General features: G+C 38.8%; 1 protein-coding gene across 4 annotated transcripts in view; it reads right to left on the minus strand.

Annotated features, from left to right (window-relative positions):
* ERBB4 (erb-b2 receptor tyrosine kinase 4) overlaps positions 1 to 22,792 on the minus strand; it is a 626,958-nt gene that overhangs the window by 137,386 nt on the left and 466,780 nt on the right. For 2 of the 4 annotated variants that reach the window (XM_065069063.1, XM_065069066.1), the window contains exons 13-16: positions 16,953 to 17,085; positions 14,315 to 14,408; positions 12,689 to 12,843; positions 6,948 to 7,022 (exon numbers count right to left, since the gene is read on the minus strand). In XM_065069063.1, the coding sequence (XP_064925135.1) occupies positions 6,948 to 7,022; positions 12,689 to 12,843; positions 14,315 to 14,408; positions 16,953 to 17,085 (457 nt within the window). Of the gene's footprint in view, positions 1 to 6,947; positions 7,023 to 7,142; positions 7,188 to 12,688; positions 12,844 to 14,314; positions 14,409 to 16,952; positions 17,086 to 22,792 lie in introns of all 4 variants that reach the window. The other 2 variants (XM_065069064.1, XM_065069067.1) reach the window with 1 other exon arrangement.

Below are 22,792 nucleotides of genomic sequence, written 5' to 3' on the forward strand. Positions count from 1 at the left end.
GAGGAACTCTGGGTCCTAAACTTAGAGAATGAGCCAAAAGCTGATCATAGCTGGAAACTATAATCTCAGACATGAAAGTGTTATGTCACACACTGTAAAAAATAACAGGAGGAACCAGCAAAATTCTCTGGCCTGAGTATCTGTGTAGCACAGCCTACAAGCTTGGCACAAAGTCATTGTGCTTGCAAGAAAAAGTTCCAGTCTGGTGCTGGAGAACAGAATATCACCCGGAAAAATAATTCCAGGGATTAATAATCCTCATTAGAAATGCACTGGCATTTTGCTGCTTTGAATGTGTCTTTCCTCAGGTTTCATTCAATAAATTATCTCACAGACACCCCACTCTCCTTTTCAGTCTGCTAGACCAACGGCATCTTCAAGCAAACTTTTGCTCCTTACCTTTGTACTTTTGGATAATAATTAGGCTCTAGACTTTGACCTTCAGCCAAAAAAAAGCTTTAGCAGTCTGAGCTCTCAAACCTCCTCACTACCAGGCTGGTGACTCTTCTCTAAAATCTCTTTAAACATAGAGTCCTGGGAAATGACTAAGTCTTTCTGAAAGTACAGGGTCTACATTCTTGTTCAATCCTATCCACTACCTATAAAACAAGGTAGAAAACACACAAAATAACTCTGTTTTACAGGAGATGGAAAATAAGCTGAACTAACAAAGAGGGCACATTGCATGCGAAATGAGATTAGTATTATATTAGGCCCCCTTTCTCACTACAATTTGAATGTAGTTATTTGAAACCCTACATATATTTTCCCACCCTGTTACTTCAGTTTACAGCATGACAAGAAAAACATTACAGTAAGATATAGTAATCTGGTCTAACATCTTGATTTACTAATGCTCGATTCCTGTACAGTTGCTGGTATTTGTGGTAATGCTTTCACATTTGGTAACTATTGCAGTACAACTTTCCACAGATAGCACCAAGGGACAGAAGCTTGTTAATTCCTTCAAACCTGCAGCATGTTTTATTAGTTTACCATTGTGTTTGCAGCCTATACACTGGTAAAACTGGAAAATGTCTTATCAAGTTCAAAGCTGGTATTCCCATTTATGCAAAAACAAATGAAAAAGATTTACTGTGAACCGTATTATCACCACTAACAAGTTTTATTTTATGTAATATTGGAAAAACTGCTGCAAATTAGCTTGAGAAGTAGAACATATACTTTTGCATGTAAAACAAAAAAAGGTAATGCCATTTGCAGACTTCAAGTACAAATTGTCATCTGCATCAAGTGTTCTACACTTGATCATTCCGGCAAATATTTAATTGGTTTTAAATAGGCAAGGGAAAAGCATGCATGGGGGAAATTCTTGCAAGATTACTTTATGAATACCAGAAAGGAATAAATCTATCCCAAACGCAAATGCAGTCCCCACCTGCAGTAGACTGCACGGCTTAAGATACTAACTTTGATCTGAAGAGTTTTAATTAAGCAGACGTGACTGTATATGTGCTTACAAACCAAGTCCACCACTACACCACTGTACTGTTCTAAAGAATCCCAACCAAGAGCTTCCCATTTAAATGCAAGAATTGCAGCTCCTTTATCTCCTGACAGGTCACAGCAAGTAAGCCAGAATGCAGACAATTAAGTCTTGGTTGGACTCTGAACTCAAATACATTTGTCATGTAAATTGTCTAAATATGAAAGAGTGACAAATCCTGCATTACGCAGGTAGATTGGAAGTAGGACTGCAAGCTTTAGTTCTGATTTATTATATGATAAATATTAATGTATTATTAAGAAACCATTCACTGAGGTTTAAACAACTTTATATCTTACATATTTCTAAAGCTCTACAAATGTATTTTTAATAATAGATAATTAATTTATACCAACATTAAATCCAAATTAAATCCTCATTTCAAGCCATAAAAGAAACCCACTGGAGAGTGGTGAGATACATACTGTTGCTCTACAATAAGGTCACTTGTTCATGGCACAGTTTTATTTCTGCGTCATATATTATTTGTGTAGCCAAACCAGTACAGACACACAACACAAGGCTTATGTAGCCTGACAAGAAATAAAAGTGACCTCTGCAATAGGGCTATGTGGTGTTCTCCATTCTAATAAACCATTTTCAATTTGGAATTTCCAAATGCTTCTTGTCTTTCAGCAGTGACCTACCATGTTCACCCTAATCACTTCTAGATTTTTCTGCTCATGTTTCAGTAAAAAATCATTTAGTCACTTTTCTGAACAACAAATTTTCTTATTTCAAATTTATTTGAAAAATTATTTTTCAACTTGTGGTAGCAAAGAAAAAGAGCAAGCTTTTAGAGAGAAGTCCTTGCAGAGAAATTTGGCGATGACCTGACAGAACTCTGGTGCTCAGAAAATACTGTGTTCAGTGCATTTTGTGTACTTTTCATGACACTTTTGACGAAACTGAGAAGGCTTGCTGTTCAGGGGGTCTGAACATATGCATGCAGCTCATCATGTTGGACCTTGTACTCAAGCCATTGAGTAGTAGAACTTAATGAACACTTGGCATGAAGTTTGAGGATAACAGAGGTACTATGTATTTCATTATGTTACCTTGGGTGCTAAGTTAAGCCGACCAAATACAAGTCCCTGCACGTTTCTGCAAGAAACCTGCTTGCTTCCCTTTGTAAGACTGGGCACTGCTCTAGTGGTTCTTCAGAGCTCAGCAGCTGAAGAAGGTGCAATGGCTGGGACATACCCAATGAGACAACAGGCACTGCCACACTTAGTCACAGTGCAACATGCTAAGGCAACTTCTGTAACCTCATTGTAGCACTTCTCTGTTTGATGTGCAACATGGCACAATCATGAGCATCAACCAAACCGACTAAACAAGCAGAGCTGTTGAGAAATTTGGTCTATGGGCATCAACAACCTCAATATACTGCAGGAGTATTCCACTCTTTGTATAACAAACAACCAGAAACATCAGATTTCTGGTTTAATTCTATCCTGCGTACTCTCAATGGGAGCTTCAAACTATTAGAGCCACGGAATGGATTTTAAAAAGCACTTGCATGACAATTGCCTCTAGTTCTTTGACTCTCCCAACCTTAACAGTTTATTTCTCTCTGTAGTAGAAGAACCTACCAAATCCTTCCATACTATGAGACCACACCAGCCAACCATGCTGAGTCAAGCAGATGAAGTAGAAGCCCTGGCAGATCGCAGATAAATCTTTCAGAACACGTTATAGAACTGAAGTTTTAATACAATGAGAGTTTTCTTATCTGTGGTCAGATCCATACAGCAGAAAAGAAGGAAAACCCACCTGGCTCCCTTCCTAAGTAAACCAGTCTTACTAAGTGAGAATGGTAAAAAGCAGGAGAGCTCAAGACATCACTGCAGGGACTTTGATTCATGCCAAAGGGGTACTCATAACATACTTCTCCTAAAGCTCCAGGCAGTGACATGTTGCTGTGACAATTAAAGTGCCCACAGCAAACCTCTGTTTTGAGAACCAGTTCGGTAGCATCAAATTCTCACACAGAACAGGGATTTCTTTATCAGCCTGACCTAAAAAGATTAAGTGTAAGCTCTACCCAAACAACAAAGGCACAACAAGAAACTACTTGTTTTTATAGACTTGATTCTTAAAAAAATATAGAAATCCATTTCTTCAACTGCTCTGTTCTGATACAGTATCAGAAAGATCCATATTAAAAGTCTGTCAAGAGTAGCATCTTTTACCAATCAAGTAATGTTGCTTAGTTTGTACTCACAGATCCTACTTCTCCTCTTATATTACACAGAGATTCTCTTCCTCTTCCCTCCAGAATGACTATAATTATTCTATAAAAATACAGAACATATGGAACACTTTCCTCCAAGCAATGGAACAGAGCACCATAAAAGCAATGAACATTAGCAGTTTATTAGAGGTGGTTTCCCTTCCCCATCATCTACTCAGAGCTGCTGTGAAATTCTATTGAAGCCATACTGTGCAGGGGTACAAAACAGCTATGAAAGGATTTGCCTGCATTACATATGGTTTACAGTTAATTAGCTCTTATACACACACGCAGTACATAAAAACAGCTTTTTTGTTTAGGAAGTGATGATTTGTTGAGAGGACGTCCTTTGTTGATACAAAGCTAGCATTAGGATTGTAATTTGAGTTAACATCTACGCATCATTTTATGTAACCACTTGACAATGGTGGTCCCGGCTAATTAGTTTCTGCTAGTTAAAAGGGAAATGTGAATGACATTTTCTTAGGGCATAAATAGAGAGAGACGTCAGCTTCCTCAGAACAATAACATCAAGGTGCTAGTTCTTTCCTGTCATATCCACCACATGCTTCTGATCACAACTTCAGATTTGCAATCTCTCATGCACTAGAAAACAAAATCGCCTTGCATTGTTTTCAACAGAAGTCTAATGAATCAAAAGGTTTCAAAAAAACCTATGCAAAAAGAAATGCAATGTCACAAGTAAGGAATTTTTTTTCCATTAAATATAAGTGACCAAACATAAGCAGAAAAACTGAAGTTTCACCAGCCATCAGGACAACAACCCATGTGATGCACATCTGGATCCATCTTCATTAAACACAACAGGAAGAACTCCTCTGCTGTTCTAACAGACTCTTACAAATGCCTCCGAGTCAACACATCATGGCAAAAAACAATATGCAAACTGCAAACTGGAAAGAAAAGCAACACTGGTATGAAGATGGAAATAGGTGAAGATGAGAAATATCGTGGCTAGAGCCCTGCTCTCGCTTTCAGCTGCCTGAACAGCACAAAATCCTCCAATTCACTGCTAACTCACAGCAACGGAAGCAATTCAAGTCCATGGATAAAGGTAGAACTGGTTATTAATTATTTTAAGGTCTGTAAGTCTAGGGAGGTCATGCAATTGTTAGAGGCACAGCAATTTTTTATTTACATTCCTACCATAATAAAAAGTATCACTTTTGCCAGTGCAGTTTTGCCCATTATTAGCCCAAACAACAGGAACTATTTTCACTGAAAATAATAATCCACAATCAATATAAAGGTATGAAATGTCTGTCTTTGGCTTTAAAGAATACATACTGACATTTAAACACAGTGCAGTAATTTTCCTAAAATAAGTGCAGCAAAGTTGGGAAAAAAAATCCATCAGATCTAAAAGAAACAGCTGAGGATCTTCCTCCTCATACTGAACAGAGCAGGAAATTATTCACCTGAGCAGAATAAAACAATTGCTTTAATATCCACGCCCTCTTGATAATTTGCTTCACTACCTTGACAGTAAATTAAAGGAGACAAAACCTATGATTTACACAACATAAAACCAAAATAAGCATTGTCTGCTAACACAGGGCTTAGGCCTGTCACCTTACCAGACAACACTTTCTTTAGTGTTGTGTCATCAGGTTTGAGGTTCTGCTCCTTTAATTCCACTTTTAAATATAATGCCCATTGTGATTAACAGGAGCCTTTCCATCAAATTTAGCAGGTACTTGGCAGTACCTCCAGATACTTTACTACTACCTGAACATTTTCAATGGAAAGGTAAGTTTTGGAGTTATCCCACCTGAATTAAACAGCAAACAACATCTGAATGGCTTTTGAGCTAAAAGAGCGAGCAGCCTATAACACTGTCAGAGTTACACTACTGCCAGCAAATTGTCTTCCCAGTATAGAGCCCTCACTGTTCCCTCAAAAACTGATTAAAAATCCAATTGATGAAGTACATGTTATTTTTAAACAGGTTACTAAAGCAAAGAACTTCAGCATGGCCTTTGTTTGTAGTTTAGCAAGGCCCTTTAACTTGTGCAAATAATAATACATTTTCTATATTTGTGCTTTGAGTAAAGTTGATGGAACAGAGACCTTTAAAACTGCTTGCTTGGTTTGGGAAACTCAGTTTGGATTCATACATCTGAAAATGAGTCCCACACAGAAGTATCTCAAACTGGACAGCCCAGATCGGAAAGATTAAAAAAAATGCTAAAATATTGAAAAACTCAGTCTTCTCCTGTTGCTCACCCATTGGTCCATTAATTAAGCCAGAACTGATATTGATTTAATTAAACAATTATACCATTTGATAGCATTTATAGACTACCCTTTTTCAAGTCTAAACACGTTCTCCCTCAACAGCTAGAAATAAGAACATCCACATTACATACACAGCTAGGAAGGAAAGGCAATCTTAAAATCTTGTTTTAAAGACAAGAAAAAAGAGAAACCAAAGTAAAACCCTTAATGAGGTGAAGTTGATTGAAATGCTATTTTTTTCATTCAGTCTTAGCTCATGAAAGTAAACCCAAAGCCTGGAAGTCATACTAACCAGTTTGAATGTAAAAACAAACAAACTCAATGGCAATGAAGGGCTTACATGAAAAAGAATGCAGAATATAACTGGAATTTTTGGGAAGTTTTTCTTCTGTTAATTTGTTTCAATCATCATTAGTGAAAAATAAAATTGTTGCAAGGTTATTTTTTTTATCAAACAGAAAATGAAAAAAAGATAATAGTGTTATGTGAATTAAAGAAGAAATTCATTTTGCTGAAACACTTCTTTTTTCCAGAGAAGAAGCAAGAAAGAAAAAGCTGCATTTGCTTTTAAGCTCTGTCTTAAACAAACAAAAAAACAACAGGAAAAAGCTAAATTCCAATTTAACCAGAGTTTGCACCACAATTACTTCTTGTAAAATTTTACCAAGGAACATGTATTTCCACAGAAAAATTCAGAATTTAACCCTTACTGATTTAACCTAAAAATTAAAAAAAAAGGCATTTTCTAATCAGTATAAAAAAGTAAGATATTTAATTGGCTTTCAAATAGAAAAGTAAATTTGGATGTTCAGAGGCATATCTTATTTAAGTACAAATTATATTCTCCCAATTAGCCATATTTCTGCACAAACTGGATAGTATAACATTCCCATGGTAACCAGGGAAGGACCTTGGGTACAAAAATGGAGAAGTGCTGGATGTTACCTAGCATGTTGTGGTAAAGTGGACTGTCGTGTCCATGGATAGTAAATGCAGTCATGACTAGCGGGACCTCTACACCTGCAGGCAATTACAGAACAAAAGACGTCATTTGCCATTCACAAGGACATGCACACACATGCGCCCTTGTCCACACGTGAAGGATGGAAGACACACAGGGAACGATCACTCAGCAAGTACCTATCCATCAGGCCGATGCAGTCCTCCATACGTGGACCTATGCACCTGCAGCAAATCCAAATTGAAAATAGGGAGAGAAAGAGAGAAATCTGTTATTTACAGGTCCAAGAAGCAGGAATCCCTCCTTCGTGTCACATTCTTAATTATAATTCTCAAGAGAGACCCAGGGCACCACAAAATTATAGCTTGTGACAAAAACAAGCTTGCAACAAGAACAATAATAGCAACATAAACAGCACTTCAAGGTTGGACATATCTTGGCTCAAACTACACTTGAGGGTTTCACCTGCACATGTGGGAGTCCTGACAATAGAGTTGCTTTTTCTGAATGCCATCAAACCAGTGATTACTGCACAAAAGCTGTTCATTTGTGAGACAAGACCTCCAGGAGCAAAATGCAAAACTTTTTTTTCTTTCTGTAATGGATGCAATTGTTCATTCTGTTCTGAGCTCCTGGCTAGGGCAACTGCAGAAATATTTTGGAAGCTGACTATATTTTTATTAAGGAAGTTCAATGATGAGCTTGCAACAACAAAAAACAGAGCAAAATGGTGTCTGTTGATTCAGGCATTTTATTCTGCTTTCCTTAGATACTGCCAAAGGATGTCCACCTGCAAAATGAGCAGGGGCTCATCAAAGGCGTCAGAAATGCAGGGAACCAGCTGACACAGCACCACTGAAGCACAACCAGAGGGAAAAATCTCCATTTGCAACACATGGGTATGAGTGGATTTTCCTTGTCCTCATGAGGAGTAGTAGGTGAAGTGGTGTCTTAGATCCTCTGCATTCACATAGCAAGCCAATGGCAAATTTACACAGCAGTCAGAAATCTGAGACAGATATATAAACTTAAGACAACCTGACACCCTTTAGTGCTGAATGCCCAGCTAGTCCCTCTGGAGCCAGGGGAGTATGGAGCTCTCAGCGTTTTAAGGAAACTAAAGGACTTATTTCAACTCTTTAACTAGATCTCAGAGCCATGCTATTAACAGGCTAAAGGCTGTATGTCTACTACAGGAGCAGGTGATCTGACACATCAGTAGACTGAAACTCGCCTCTGTTGAGGTGTTTTAAAGTTAAAAAAAATAGTCAGGAGATCATATCTTAAAAGTCTTCTGCTTTCAGTTTGGTTTTGATGGAGGGATATGCATGTCTGAAATCTGAAGTTCAAAAATGCTCCCATGAGATCTTATTCCCACTTCACCATCACTTGCCACTCATCAGCTGTTGCTGCATTCAAATTAGCTATCACTCTGCCATTATAAAATAAATTCAGTGAATTCAATTTTCTCCTACCTGCCCATCAGGGAGAAAAAAACTATAGTGAACCTTACCTCTTGTTTGTTTACTTGAATTTCTATTTTTACAAAAATAAACTGCGACATGCAAACAGAAATTGTAAGGATTTCCTCAATAGTCATTTTATTCGGCAAATGGGCAGACATAAAAAGGATTCATTATATACCCAGGTGGCCAGATAATGCATGAAGCAAAAAGGATAGATTTAAACACAGTTCAAAAACTTAGAACTCTAGATGGTGTTTTTTGAAATTCAGCTGTTCTGGGCTTCAGGACTTCAGCAGTCAGGACTACCTGAATTCTAGCCAGTCTTAAACATATCCAACATCTCTTCCTTTCAAGACATTTCCAGCAATTTACAGAAAACCAGATCAGCAATGAAGGAGACTAAAAAAAGATTTTTCAGCTCTTCCATTTCCTGGCATGTCAAGAGAAGCTGAGCTCAGACTCTCGCTATAAATAAAAAGAAGGCCATCGTCAAATGAGAGGTCTGAGAGCCCATTACTAGTTCAGATACCTGGCAAACTAACAAAGAGAGCCTATTGGTCTTGGAGCCCTTTCACGTCTGTACATTTATTCTCTCAGACTTCTGGAGAATAGGACTAGAATCCAAGAAGAGGGAGCTGTTTGGACCTCACCCACTCCAAGTTGAAATACCATTGATTTTTATTTAAACCTGTGATCTTCTTCAGTGGAATGCCCAGCCCCAAATGGAAAACTCTGTCCAGGTGTAATTTCCATTACTCCTAGCCATGTTGAACTGCCTCCTCCTCTCTGGCTGTCCTGGTTACATGCAGTAAAGTATAATACTGTGTGAGTAACAGCAATATTTATTAACAAGCTGATTTGCACCACCAAGTCATCGGTTATTTTTCCTCTGGAAATGACTTTCTTGTTTTCAGGCTTTTTGACATGTGTAAGTACAAGCGTGACACAATCATACACTGGTACTCCATTCACGCTCAGGGCTCCTTCTGCTTTGAGTCTGGCCGGTGTCTTCATTTCCAAGTTTTCTCTGTAAAATGACCTGGTTAACTGATACATGCCAATTTATTCATTATATATTCAGTACCTTACAACAGCCCAATACAGCTCATACAAAAAATTATACTTGGAGCTCAACCAAGCTTTACAGATAATCATCCTCTGAAAAGAAACGATGAGTTAAAAAAGTTTTGAAAATTGGTCTAACAACTGTTTTTTTCCTGAAACAATCCTTTTTCCCTGTCGCAAATATTGGCTGTCATCACTCTTCCTTAAGACAGAAAGGTGGAATCTTAACTGTTCACAGATGTGGAGTAGCCAAACCATTTCTAGTCAAAAGAATTCTAAAAAAGTCTGTCATAGGAGACAAACAAAACTGATTATACAATGGCATAAATGGATTAGCCCTGGAGAGGATAAACCCTTAGTTGTGATGATGATCTGGTCATCCAACTATTGCTATGGATAAAGCCAGAAAACTCAAAACCAGGGGGTTACTCAGCTAACAGAAGGTAGATAGTGATGGTGGCAGTAAGAAAACCTAACTGGAGCAGGGGGTAGGAAGAAATTTTGCAACAATGAAATAGTAACACTTTCTTATTCACAGTTTTCTGCTGTTGAATTTGTACTATTGTTTTGTCTTGAATTCATAATGTCTTCCAAAAAAGATAAGTAAATTTTAAGGGTAAGACGGTCCTACTACCTTCAAATGCCTCTGGACCACACATGTATTGATACGGCTCCCATGACTTTTCTGAACTTGGCTTAGAAAAATAATGAAGTTTTGGTGAAGAGTAACACATTTCCTTCAAAAAGTTGCATGAGAAAATGCCTTCTATGATAAGCAGTGGTGTCCGGTGAGATCTCACATTTTTATCATGCGCAGCGAGGAAGCAGACTGTCAAATGCTATTATACAATTAGTATTTTATTTCTGTGAAAGTGTCCCATTTTGGCTAGCTCTGCAAGAAGAGGTGCCAAATGCTTTCTGACTCTCTTGAATTAAATGGGATAGCTGCCCCCCACACCTCAAATCTGCTCCAAACTGGCTTCAAGTAGCTGGTGTTTATTGTGCAAGGCCAAGAGCACAGTTGTTGCATCCAAGGAAGTCACTCCTTAATAGTTCTTAGTCAACGTAAGATCATTAATAGGGCTGGAATATTACACACTTATTAACAGAAGCAGTCATTATACTTGAACAAGGGAGGAGAATGGTGTTATCAAATCTCATGCTGTAGACTGTAAAGCAATCATCTGCGAGTGCCATAATGAAACTGTGGCAAAATGCTCACAGGAAACATAGAGGTGGGACAGATGTCTTCCTTGGTGACAGCAACAGGTGGGGATGACTAGAAATGACGTATGAGAACAGCCCATTTTAGGAAGGACTCTGATTCAAAGAGCGCAGCACTGCAGGAATGAGATAATACCACACTGGGAGCATGGCTCTGCAGCAGCTCAACCCTTTCTGACGAGTATCCAAGCTGTACTGCGAGGACATCAGTTTTATTCCAGCAATTGATCTGACAGAGAGGAGAACAGACATGCTAGATAAAGTAGAATTATGGTGTCTCTGTACCATTTAGTCATGAGCTAAATATCAAGATATGTTCCCTCCACAACCTATTTCACTGAAGAATCCTGAATGAGGGGAATTTAAATATTAATTTATAAAGGAATGGTATGAAACAAGAAAATTCAGTACAGAAGGATAAAAGGAGAGAGAGTAACTGCTTTCCCTTCTCTCTGTGAGCATATTCAGCCCCTAATAATGCTGGCAAGAAGATGGACAACCCATAATCCCCAAACATCTGCGGCAGTCATTAATAGTTTAATTAACATAATCACATGCCAGAAAGTCTTTAGAAACACTGGAAAAGAATACCCATGCATACCCAGATTTGAGGGGTGTTAGGGTGTTGTTTTCATGAGGGGTGACAAAATACCTAAAAGTAGACATATTACCCTTTAATAAGTGTATGAGGACTTCTGCGAGGAATAGTATTTGCCTCATGGCAAAGAGATGGCTCCTCCTCTGGGAAATAACCACACCTTTACAACTGTAAGCTAGACGAGACCTTTGGCCCTTTTACTAGTGGTACTTGGTCATTTCTCCAGGGTACTTCTTATTGCAGGGCGGACAGTAAATCTATCATCTGGGCTTGTCAGATTCCATCAGAACTGGCACTTCCAACATCTCTTAAAGCCAGGACCAGAGCTCCTAAAGTGAGCTCATCTTTTCATTTTGTTTCTTCTTACACTCTTCTTCCATAGTAGCAGCATTTTTCTTATTGCATAACTGATTTAAAGGGTCTAAGGGGAAGACAAATCTGTAACAGATCCTGGTTGTGTCTTTGCGATCTCACTTTCATTTCCCTAATGGTTCTATTGTAATTAGATTTGCAAAACCAGCAAAAGGTCTCATTTTGAATGGCAACAGCTGTTGACATCAAGATTACATTGAATAATTTACTGGTTTAATTTTAGCTTCTAAACAATAAGAGCCTCTTGTCGGAGATTATTTCACTGGCTAAAATTTTCTCTTTTTTCCCCTGGCTGCCTCTCCCTTTCTTTGTATGCTGGACACCACCATCCGACTCATTGAAAAGACATTTATAACTTACATGGCCCATGCGGAACAACAGCTGGGTACATGACTACTACCATTTAGTTGCACAGATTCTTGATTCCAGCTCGGATACATGGGCTGCGTATTTCCAAACGTAACAAGTGATTTTGGGCACTTGACAGATCTTGAGAAACTGATGTTCAGACTCCTGTACAGAGTCCAGTTTCAGACATACCCTTTGCATCAGGCCCTCTAAAAGAAAGACAGCAATAACACTTTTGTCTTGCAGTAACGTTGCCAGGAAAAGTTTGTCAACACCAATAAGCAGAGCTGAAAATCCTGTCAAAATGTAAATACTAAAAATATAGTAATTGTACAGGCCTACACTTACATAAGTGTCCATGGCAGCATTTGCTACAAACCAGTGCTAGCTAGAAGAAAAGGGCAATACTGTGAAAAGTTGTTCTCCATGCTTTTCAAAAGACGTGTAAGCTTTTATTCTGATAGGCTGCTGGACATTCATGACTGGAACCTGAATGCGATGAGAAACCTGGAAATCAAGAGTTATATTTACTGCTGCACACACTTTGTTTTCAGGCATGGGATAAATGCTTTACCAAGCTGAACTTGCAGCTAAATCACAATATGCTATAAACAGTTAATAGAACGGCTCACTTCACAGATTTTGCACTCACCCTTGGGTGCAGTTCGGATGACATGGATGGCACTCACGATCCTCATCAGCATATTTGAAGATGAAGCTGTTGGCCCCCTGTAAGCCATCAGGACATTTTTCCACACAATTTGGACCATCCTTAAAATGGAAACACTTTGTGCAGTGGTCAGGACCCTGGAAAATGTGGTAGAAAGAAACACAGTGTGCTCAGGTTACTCTGGCTTTTCCTGCTGCAGGTCCTGACACAATGGCACACTCAGCAATAACTGCAGTAGCATTTATCTCCTAACAAACAATGAGTTAGCTGCACGGTTGCAGTCTCTGTTAAGAAATCCTGGTGCTTTTAGCCATAAACTTATTCTGTAGAGCGCAAGACTGATTTCCAGCTTCTAAATAAGTTTCTCAGTATTATTGATGTGCTTAACACAATGCACTTCATGCCCACTTTAACCCTGAGAAACTTCCTGCAATGCTGTTCACTTCTGAACCACATCTGAAAACCAACTGCAATGGCCTTTCAGTGGGATCCCCTGCCTCTGCACTCCAGAATCACTTTCCGCACTGTGTTCTGTCTATGGTATGGGGACATACAATACCAAAGACCTACAAAGTCTACTTCTTAATACATATGCAGATTAGACTGTTAAGAACTATAAACCAAGGCTCCTCAACAATGTAAAAGTAAAATTTTAAAGCTGTGATGATAAGCCAGTGTATAACCAGGTGTGATGTCCAGGATTTTGTGTCCATGAGCTCTGCTACAAATGCAAATTTCCCTCAGGGGCTGAACACTTGAAACATTAGTTTCTTACTTGATGGTTGTATTGCATAAAACATAACATTGCAAGAAACATGAAAATGAGAATGATCGTCAGGGTAGTGCCCTTTTTTTTCATTCAATTGGTAATTCACAGAAACAAGAAGAAAACTTACGGGTTAAATTTTCTCAGTGATGAAGAGCCTAAAATACAACAATAGCCCAGGATAATTGTGACTTTTAATCTTGGTGATATACAAAAGACCAAAAGAAAGAGGCAACTTCTATCTCATAACAGAGCAATAACCTTTGACAGAAGACTCATTGACCATTATAAAGCGGATAGCTCCACTTAATATGCATTTACAATGCATGAAAAAAAATCTCTAACAAAAAATCCTAAAAGGCAAACCTAAAGTAAAACAACCAACCAACATATTGCTCAAGCTTGCTGAGAGACTGAGAAAAATTCCCACACGTTTTTTTTGCAGGAGGGGGTAGAAAAAGAAACTGAAGTAGTGGAACAGTACAGAACTGAGCATAAAGAATGAAAACAGCGATAAAAGAGGGCACACAAATCACAACTGAATGTTACCTGCCGTTTAAAAACTTTGTGCATCAGTACCACTACGGCATTAAGACAACTCAGGAAAGAAAAGGACACTTCACTTTTTTAAACCATTTTCTTAAGGAAGCTTATCCAAGAAAGTTTATTCCCAGCACCATTTAACAAGAGCAGAATTATTTTCTTTTGTGCAAAATATCTGTAATTTTTGCTTTTGTTAACACTAACTTTCAACTGCTACTCCAAACTCTACAAGCAAAAAATGCTTATGCTTTAGCACACTTTAACAAGATAGCCCATAATATACTGAATTGTGTTCTTACCGGCCCATAGCACGTGATCATATTTTCTTCCATCTTTTCACACTGGGGATCACACTCCACACAAACGGAACCATTTGCAAATTCTCGAAATTCCCTAGGAAAATATATTGCAGGCAGCTTACAAGAAAGCAAGAGAGAGACCGAAACAGAGATACAATGGCTGACTCTCCACCAGGTGGAAATGATTTCAGCTTCACTAAGGCCAACAGACTGTGCCAGCTGAGATCAATTCTGTTAACAACATTATGCTGCTTTACACCAGCTGAAACTCAGGCCCCATCAGCAACCTCTTCACAGGCAAGTGAAGCAGAAACCATCTTGTTTACCAGTACAAAACTAAAGTGTTTTTCCTCCATTCTTCTTAAGAAACAACGACCTCATTAACAGGACAAAGCAGTTCATTTCTAGGTTTTTACCTATGGATTTTTATGTATGAGTTGTGCCTCATGGCTCAGAATTAGGAAGCCACTTGTTACACGTGAGATTTCCCTATGAGGTGGGAAAGGATTAGAAAGAGCATTGATCACAGTGCTGTTCTTGTTTAGTTAAGTCTCTGTGCATGGTCCTTCTTTGAAGTCCATTCTCCAAAAGGCTCATAACTTTTTCATCAACAACAATCCTAGACTCTGGTTTGAATCTATAAAATGTCAAAACAAATCCCTTTGCTCATTTATTTTCTGTATTTACAAGAAACTATCGCCCAAGTGTTTTGTTTTGTTTTTTATTAACCACTTATAAGGGAGAAAAAAGTGGTGATAGTAGGTGGAATTTCTGCTATCAAGATATTTCATTTCGGCTTCCACTCACAAAACCCCCTCCAGCTCCTTCTCCACACAATTCATGTCACCCTCCTCTAGGGCTGAGATGAATTAACATCTGAACAGGTCACTTCTTCCCCACTAACCACAGAGAGAACCTGTGTAACTAGCTCAGACTGGACACAAGATGGATCCTATCTTGTTGCATTAGCTAGTAAAAACATTTGCATTAAACAGTTAAACATATGCTGTACACTCACGTTAATGAACTCTAGTAATATTCAGGTGAAAGCCTCAGTGCTTAGTTAATTCGTGTTCTCCCTCTGCTCCTCTACAGCCACTAGGATCTATTGCAACAACACAGCTGAGGAAAACCTCACCTGAGCATGACAAGTGAGCTCACTCCCCTCTGGCTTTGGAGACAGAGCTTTGGTGTTGACGACTAAAATAGAAGTAAAATACATCTGACCCTACCCTGAAGCACTGCTGCTGCTGTGTGAGATGAACATGCAGCCCTCTCAAAAAAACAAATGAAAATCTCCTCAAGCCCAGGTCACAAATTACTTCATATAGGTAGGAAGGAACTGAGCCTGTGGAAAGTGTAAATATCACTCACTGATGAACACAGATCAGAAAATCCCAATTTGAGGGCTGGTCATAGAAGCCTCCATGTGATCTTATTGCAATAGGCTTCATGGCAAACCAGCCACCAAATGTGGTCCAACATAATCCAGTGCATATGAAAACACAACAGTGGTCTGCAACTCTACCGCTTTAGTGGTTGTGTGGTTTTGTTTGCTTGTTTGTTTTGTGGGCTTTTTTGTTTGGTTGGTTTTTGTGGCAGGTTGCTTGTTTGGCTTTGGTGTTGTTTTGAGGGGGCAGGGGGAAGAGGGGGAGGAGGAGATGGGCTATCGAGCATTTAAAACTGCACTCTGACAAGATTTATTTTTTTGCATGCATTGTACAGATAGAAGAGTTTAGGATATTTTCACACATACATGGGAGTCCATTCAATACTCTTGCCATAACAGTTACATGAGCTGGCATCCAAGGCAAGAAAAGAGGAAAAAAAAAAAAAAACCAAACAACAAACCAAAACTATACAGTGATCTTATTTTCAATTAGCAGTTTGAGCTGAAAAAGGTTGTTAAAATTATTGAGATTTTATTTTGTCCTGACTTTAAAAGAGATGCCAGGGACTTTGCTATACTGTTACATAGGAAGGGAAGTTCCACCTGCTTGCCTCCATGGCCTAACAGTGATTTTTTTTTCTGCTGCAGCTAATACAAGCTCTATTTTTCTGTCATAAGTCTGATCCAGCCACCCTGGCTGTGCTGTATGTAGGTATTCCCTTCACCCATCCTCCCATGCACATGCACAAATGGGATAAGGGCAGGGGGAAAGAATTTATGTTGCTTTTATTATTTATGTGTGTGTACACATATACAGTGCATTATGAAAAAAAAAAGAGAGACAGTTTTTCTACTTTGGGTTCCTTACTCTTTATCACATGCCTATATCTAATTAATCTGAAAGGACTTAACTGTATATGTTTCTGAATAAGAGTGTCAATATTCAAGTAGGGCTAAATGGTGGGTTAGTCTTCACCTAAACCAAACTGTCCAGGTCATAAGGAATGCAAAAAGTGCAAACTTGATGTTGCATGACAATTTTAGTCAGCAGAATACTAGGTAAAGCCTTCTACACACGTTCAGATTTGGAAATACTTAAAACCTACCCCACAATATATTTTACTCAAAATCAGTAATATTGGCAATGGAACAGCCACTGATTAATGTAAAACCAAAATAACTTACTCATGAAAGTCCTGAACAATGTAGTCAGCAACTTGAGGGAGAAGTGCAAGGGAAGTATCTTACCCATCATACAGGTTACAAGAGTCAATGCAGGTCCTTCCCCTGATGAAGTGCTTGCAGGAGAGACACTGGTCTGGCCCCGGCCCCCAACAGCCATCGCTTGAGCACAGCTCATTACACACCATCCCATCGGCAGCTGCAGAGAGAGAAGACACATCGCTTACATACTCCTCTGAAATCCAAAGGGAAACATTTCATTCAGCAATCTGCCACACTCAGAAAAAATAAATGGAATGTTCAGATTTTCTAGAAACAGAATAGAGAAAACGCAGACAATTATCATCATACCACTAAAGAGATAGAATTCTAATAATACACAAACTTCTGGTGTGTTCCTTTCAGAAAGGATATAGCAGAGTGAGAAACTGTTTAGAAGAGTGCTGCAAGAGTGCTGATCAAAACTAGGGAAGGGTTTCTATACCAAGACTAAACAGACGAGTAGCCTTAGAGCTGAGAAAGAACATCATAAAGGTCTATAAAATCATGAATGACAATAAGAAGATAAGTAAGCATGAAACAATTGTTCATTGCTTCTTCCAAGTCGTTTGTGGGCATTCGGAGTGACAGGGACCCAATAGGGTTCAAAACTGAGATTTTTATTCGTAGAAAGTATAGATCTAGCTACAAAATTCCATGACAAAGGACATGGCAAATGCTAAAACATTAAAAGATTTTAAAATCAATTGTCCAAATCACATGGACTAAAATATAAAATGCTGTCTCTGAATTGAGGACTCCTTGAAATAAAACTTATGAGTGGTGAAGAAAAAGTTGAAGGAAAGTCACCATTAACTGCGATTTTTAATTTTTTTACTACAAAAGCACCAGAAGAGCCAAAGAGCCTTTTTATATTAGAAGCCAAAAACCCCCACAAAATAAACAATGAACAGGGATGAAGCAGAAAGGTTGTTTCAAAATACACAATTAATTATTTAATTTTATATAAGTCTTCCTCTACATAAATATCTAGATGACTGTGATAGATGGAGAAAGTGAGCAGAGCAAAAGGAAACATGTTATCTCTCCAGCAGCTGAAGAAAGTTCACTTTGGTTTCAGCCAAACCCTGGCATGTGAGTGGATGAAAATAGCAAAGACCTGAAATATCAGAGATGGCAAATATATAAACACTTGTTTTTTAAATCACTGGAAACAACTTGAGGGAAGCATCAAATAATAAGAGTAGGTTTGCTGGTAGAATTGTACCACTTCCTTCAGTGCTGTAGCAATGAAGATGCCCAGTTGAGAACAAACACAGACACACTGAATACACGTATAGAACAGCAACTGCATATGCCCAGCACACATCTAAGGAGTGGCAATAGCAAAATCAACAGAAAATCTTTTCACAAAATGCAAAATCCCCCTGGAAGTTTTACATTATTTAAAATACAGTAGCCCTTCATGAACTATTTTTCTACACTTCTTTCAGTATAGTAGCATAGCTGGGTGAGTGGGAAAAAACAAACAAACAAACAAAAAACCCCAAACAAACCCTCTACTCATTGCAGGGTACCTGATGGTTTTCTCTCCTCTGTCAAGGCTGGAACAGTGCAGTTAGGTACTGCCCATTACAATCTACCTTAACAATTAAAGATTATACTGAGTTTTATTACCTGAGAAGCACAAAGACATTCTAAATCTTTAAAGATTTAGCAGAAAGACACTTTCTGCTCTCCACAGCAGGTTTTAACGCTGGTTATGCTATGGTGTACATAATGTCCCACATTTGAGCCCCTGACTATCTGTCACAGCAGCCCACTGTACAGGAGAGCACATTGCTTCACAGAGGAACTCTCTCCTGAACCGCTCCAAAACTGCCGCTTTGCACCACACGGCATTGCTCGATGTTGGCACTGTGTTTGTCAAGCACACCTATCCAGCACGCCTCGCCAATGTCCTCTTCCATTGCCTACCAGGCAATTCCTGCAGCCCCTTTTGCCCACTGAGCCACAGGAAGTTCATGGCAGGATGGCAGGGTGCTTGCCTTTGCGATACACTACCTGTCCCGCCCTGTCACTGTCACCCTGCTTTCTGACCACTGAATGTATTAGAAAGAACTTTTTAGAAAAAAAATACACAACAGTTGTGTGCATGGTTTCTTTCTCCTCATCCAAGAAGTGAGTAGGCAAGAGGAGTGAAGCTTCTTCCATATTTCCTTTCTTCTTGCAACAGGACATTTTGCTTTATCGAGATTGAAAATGGCAGATCTTCACCTACTTGCTTGGTTTTGTGCCTAGAACACTGTCATAATTTGGTACCAAAGAAGGACATTTCAGCTTTACAAGCAGCATAGGAACCAAAGATTTAATGTCCTCCAGCCCTTGCAGACAAACAGGTCCGAGAACAAGAGATTCACCAGCACGCTTCCTACTCACACAGTGCTGTTGCTGACCCTGCACGGCACAACATGGAATTCAGCAGGCAGATGAGCACTATGTTATTCAATACCATACCACAAGGAAACTCAGCCATGAAGAGTCTGCACACCTGTCTAGCAAGGCTGGTATGCTTGAATACATATCTGTCTGTGTATCTATCTTTCTATCATCTATCTATCTCACATATACTTTCTTAATGACACAGGCAGAAGGTATTCAGAAGTATCTTTTTTGTTCTTCTTTTGTCTCAAATTGCGTATAGCCAAACATAAAATAATTACATTTAAGAGTAATTGCAGGTAGTCATCTAGTTTCCTTTAAAGCATATTAATTCTCAGAGATTCCAGTACAGCAAGACACCTGAGCTCTGCACCATACCATTACATAGAGATGTCTCGTCTTTCCCTGATCTCTGCTGTAAATCAGGAGTCATTCTGCTGTGGTTGAAGGAACCACACCACAAAAAGCCAGTATAATGAGAGACAAAAAATTCAGCTTTTCATTCCTGTCCAATACTAACTTTTTTTTTAAGCCTGGCAACATTTTGGTAACAACTATCAGATGCCAGTAGTTCTACTATGCTGCCACTGACTAAACTGCATAGAAATCAAAGAAACTAGGTGAAAGCTTTGCATTATCAAATGTTGCATGTGTAGCCTACCTTTTCCTTTTTCACCTACTTTTAGACACCTCATGTATATCTCAGCCTAAAGCTGGCTTTGTGCAGTAGAGTTCAGCAGGTGCATTGATTTGGTATTAATGGCAAGTTTTGGCCTATTTCATGTTCATTGCCTACAGGAGCACCTGGGAAAAGGTCCTGGGTGATTCGGCTGGTCATGGCAGGGGAACCCCAAGTAAGCCTCAGGATTTAGGGCACACCTGAGGGCTCCCTCAGAGCCAACTCCAGCACTTCACACCTGGTCTGCCAGTGTCCCCTGATCTCAGCCAGTCTCGTGGTGACGCGTGACTGACACCGACCAGGCAAACGTGTGAGTCCTGTCTGATGCTGCCACAGCGACACTGGGGATTAACAGAGAGCTTCAGGCTCAAACTCTATCACTAAATTAAAAAAAGAAGAAGGAAAAAACTCAAATTCAGAAACTACCACAGTTCTAATTAAGCAATTTATTCATCACTGACTCATTCTAAGTACTTGTCACACAACAAATAATAACATCCTGCTTTGGAGATCCCTTTGTTCTCATTTTCAATCTTAAGAATATCCCTAATTCTTCTGATTTCATTTTATACACTCTCACCATCAAAATGCATTTTCCTGTTTGCTTTCTCACCTTTTTTTGTAACTGAAAATTGAGCTTTTATTACTAGTGATTTCCTTTCTTTTCACTGTTCTCAGCTATCAGACTACTCTGGGATCAGGATTTATTTACACATGCACGCATACAGTGTTGCACTAAAATATCCCTTCAAATAGCAAATGACACTATTACAAGATAGCTCAAAAATTTACTTATGCAAATAAAATGAGAGCTTTTCAGTAAAGAAAATCATGATTACCCCATTGAAATCTAGCCAACATAGTGGCTGCAGTCTATGAAAAAATAAATAGAAAAAATAATAACTATTTCCTTCGGCTTATTTCTAAGTCATAGACATGTTTTCATAAATTAATCTTGGCAAGAAGGGAGTGGTTTTTTTGACAACTTATAAAAAGCCTTTATGCTTGTCTTTCTTTCTCTTCCTTAATTACAGGGACAGCTAAAGAAATGTTACCATTTTAGACAAATTATTTGGCATTTCCACAGGCTGAGAATGTTCTGAAACTCCAGCGTCTCATGGCCACATGTGGAAAGACAGAACAATAATGTTTTTGACAGGAACTTATTTTCCTTGGGAGTTTTAGAACAAGTGTTCATTCCTTATTAATGGGGTCACACAGGTTAGAAACAGAAAGGTTCAATGTTTTCTCCAACCTAAATAGAACACAAGGAAATTAGCTATATAAAAAAAGAAAAATTATTGTTATTTGGCCAGATGCTTATGGGTCTGATCCAAAGCTCTGGGAACTCAACTGAAAAGCTCCTGCAGACTTCAATTAACTTTGCATCCCACCTGATAATGAATGTAACCATTTATTCAAGTTGTTAATTGGTGGCTAAATTGACATAATTCATAACAATCACGTTTATAACAAACTTTGCCTAGAAAGGTTTCACTGTACACTGCAGGTATCACTAAAGCTGAAAGGCATTATTTAAATAACTTGGTATAAAAGAACATTTTTTTCTACGTTTATTTTGTGTGCACTCGTTTAACATGAGTCATCTCTGATTGTTCCATTAAAAAACCCATGCTGGGACAAAAAGCAGGATTCTTCATTTCAGCACAGAGAAATGGTTACATGTAACTACCAGAGCACATTCTCTAGCCAATAACTTTATAGTCATTGATTCTGCATTAACAATGTTCATGATGAATAAATTTTATGCGCAGTTTGAAGATGCCCATTTGCCATCTAAACTCTAAAACAACCTTAGGAGACACTATGAGACTGTGCTACAGGTGCAATGGCTGTTGAAGCCTCAACATTGGCCCCAAGTCTCCTCCTGGAACCTGTCCGCAGGCCTAGGAGTCTTCAGGGTCTGTGCAGTTCGGAAGCCCCTTGCTGATGACCATGTACTGGCACCCTTTCCATGGTGCTCAGCCTCAAAGGTGCCTCTTTCTTCTATGTTCTCAGTGAACACAAGCCTGGGCACAGCCCTGTCCCTGAACATGTGTGGGGAAGGTGAAGGAGGGGTCACATTCCTTCCAGGTACCCATGCCTCTCTGGCCCTGCATGGGACAATATTAGAAAGACAACACAGACAATAGAGTATTGTGGGGTTTATGGATTTTTTTAATTCAAAACCCACACATACATTTTGCTCCTGTATTTTCAACATTCCACAAACAGGTGAAGTATGCCCTAGGCTTTTAACCAGCTTTTGAAAAAGCCATCTAGAAGGTGGTGAAATATCTGGTGACTATTTTAACATTGTTAAGAAGTGGGAGAAATAGCAAGATCAAATAATTTACAGTATCAGGAGTATATTTTGTGTGTTGGATAATTCTACAGCATTTTCCACTGACTGAAGTCTGTCATCTTTATCTTCCTTATTGAGAAAAAAAAATCAAAACAAAACCAAAGAGTTCTGCCAGACCTTATAATGTCAGCATAATCTCAAAGATGAAACATCACAACAGACTGAACTTTTCAAGAAATATTTTACTCCCTCAACAATTTTTTCAATATTTCCTCACTGACTTGCATGGTCATCTGAACACAGCATTAAACAGCATGGAAAAGACATTGCCATCTTGTGATATATGCTAAAAATCACTTAAATACTATATTGACTAGATTTTGGAAGTTCTTACTTGAGTTTTCAGATAAGATACACATGAACATCAAATGTTTGCTGTTATCTGCTTTAAGCCATTAATAATCACTAGGTAGCGAGGAA

The sequence above is a fragment of the Columba livia genome, chromosome 7, assembly GCF_036013475.1.
Source record: "Columba livia isolate bColLiv1 breed racing homer chromosome 7, bColLiv1.pat.W.v2, whole genome shotgun sequence".
In the NCBI taxonomy this organism is placed as follows: Eukaryota; Metazoa; Chordata; class Aves; order Columbiformes; family Columbidae; genus Columba; species Columba livia.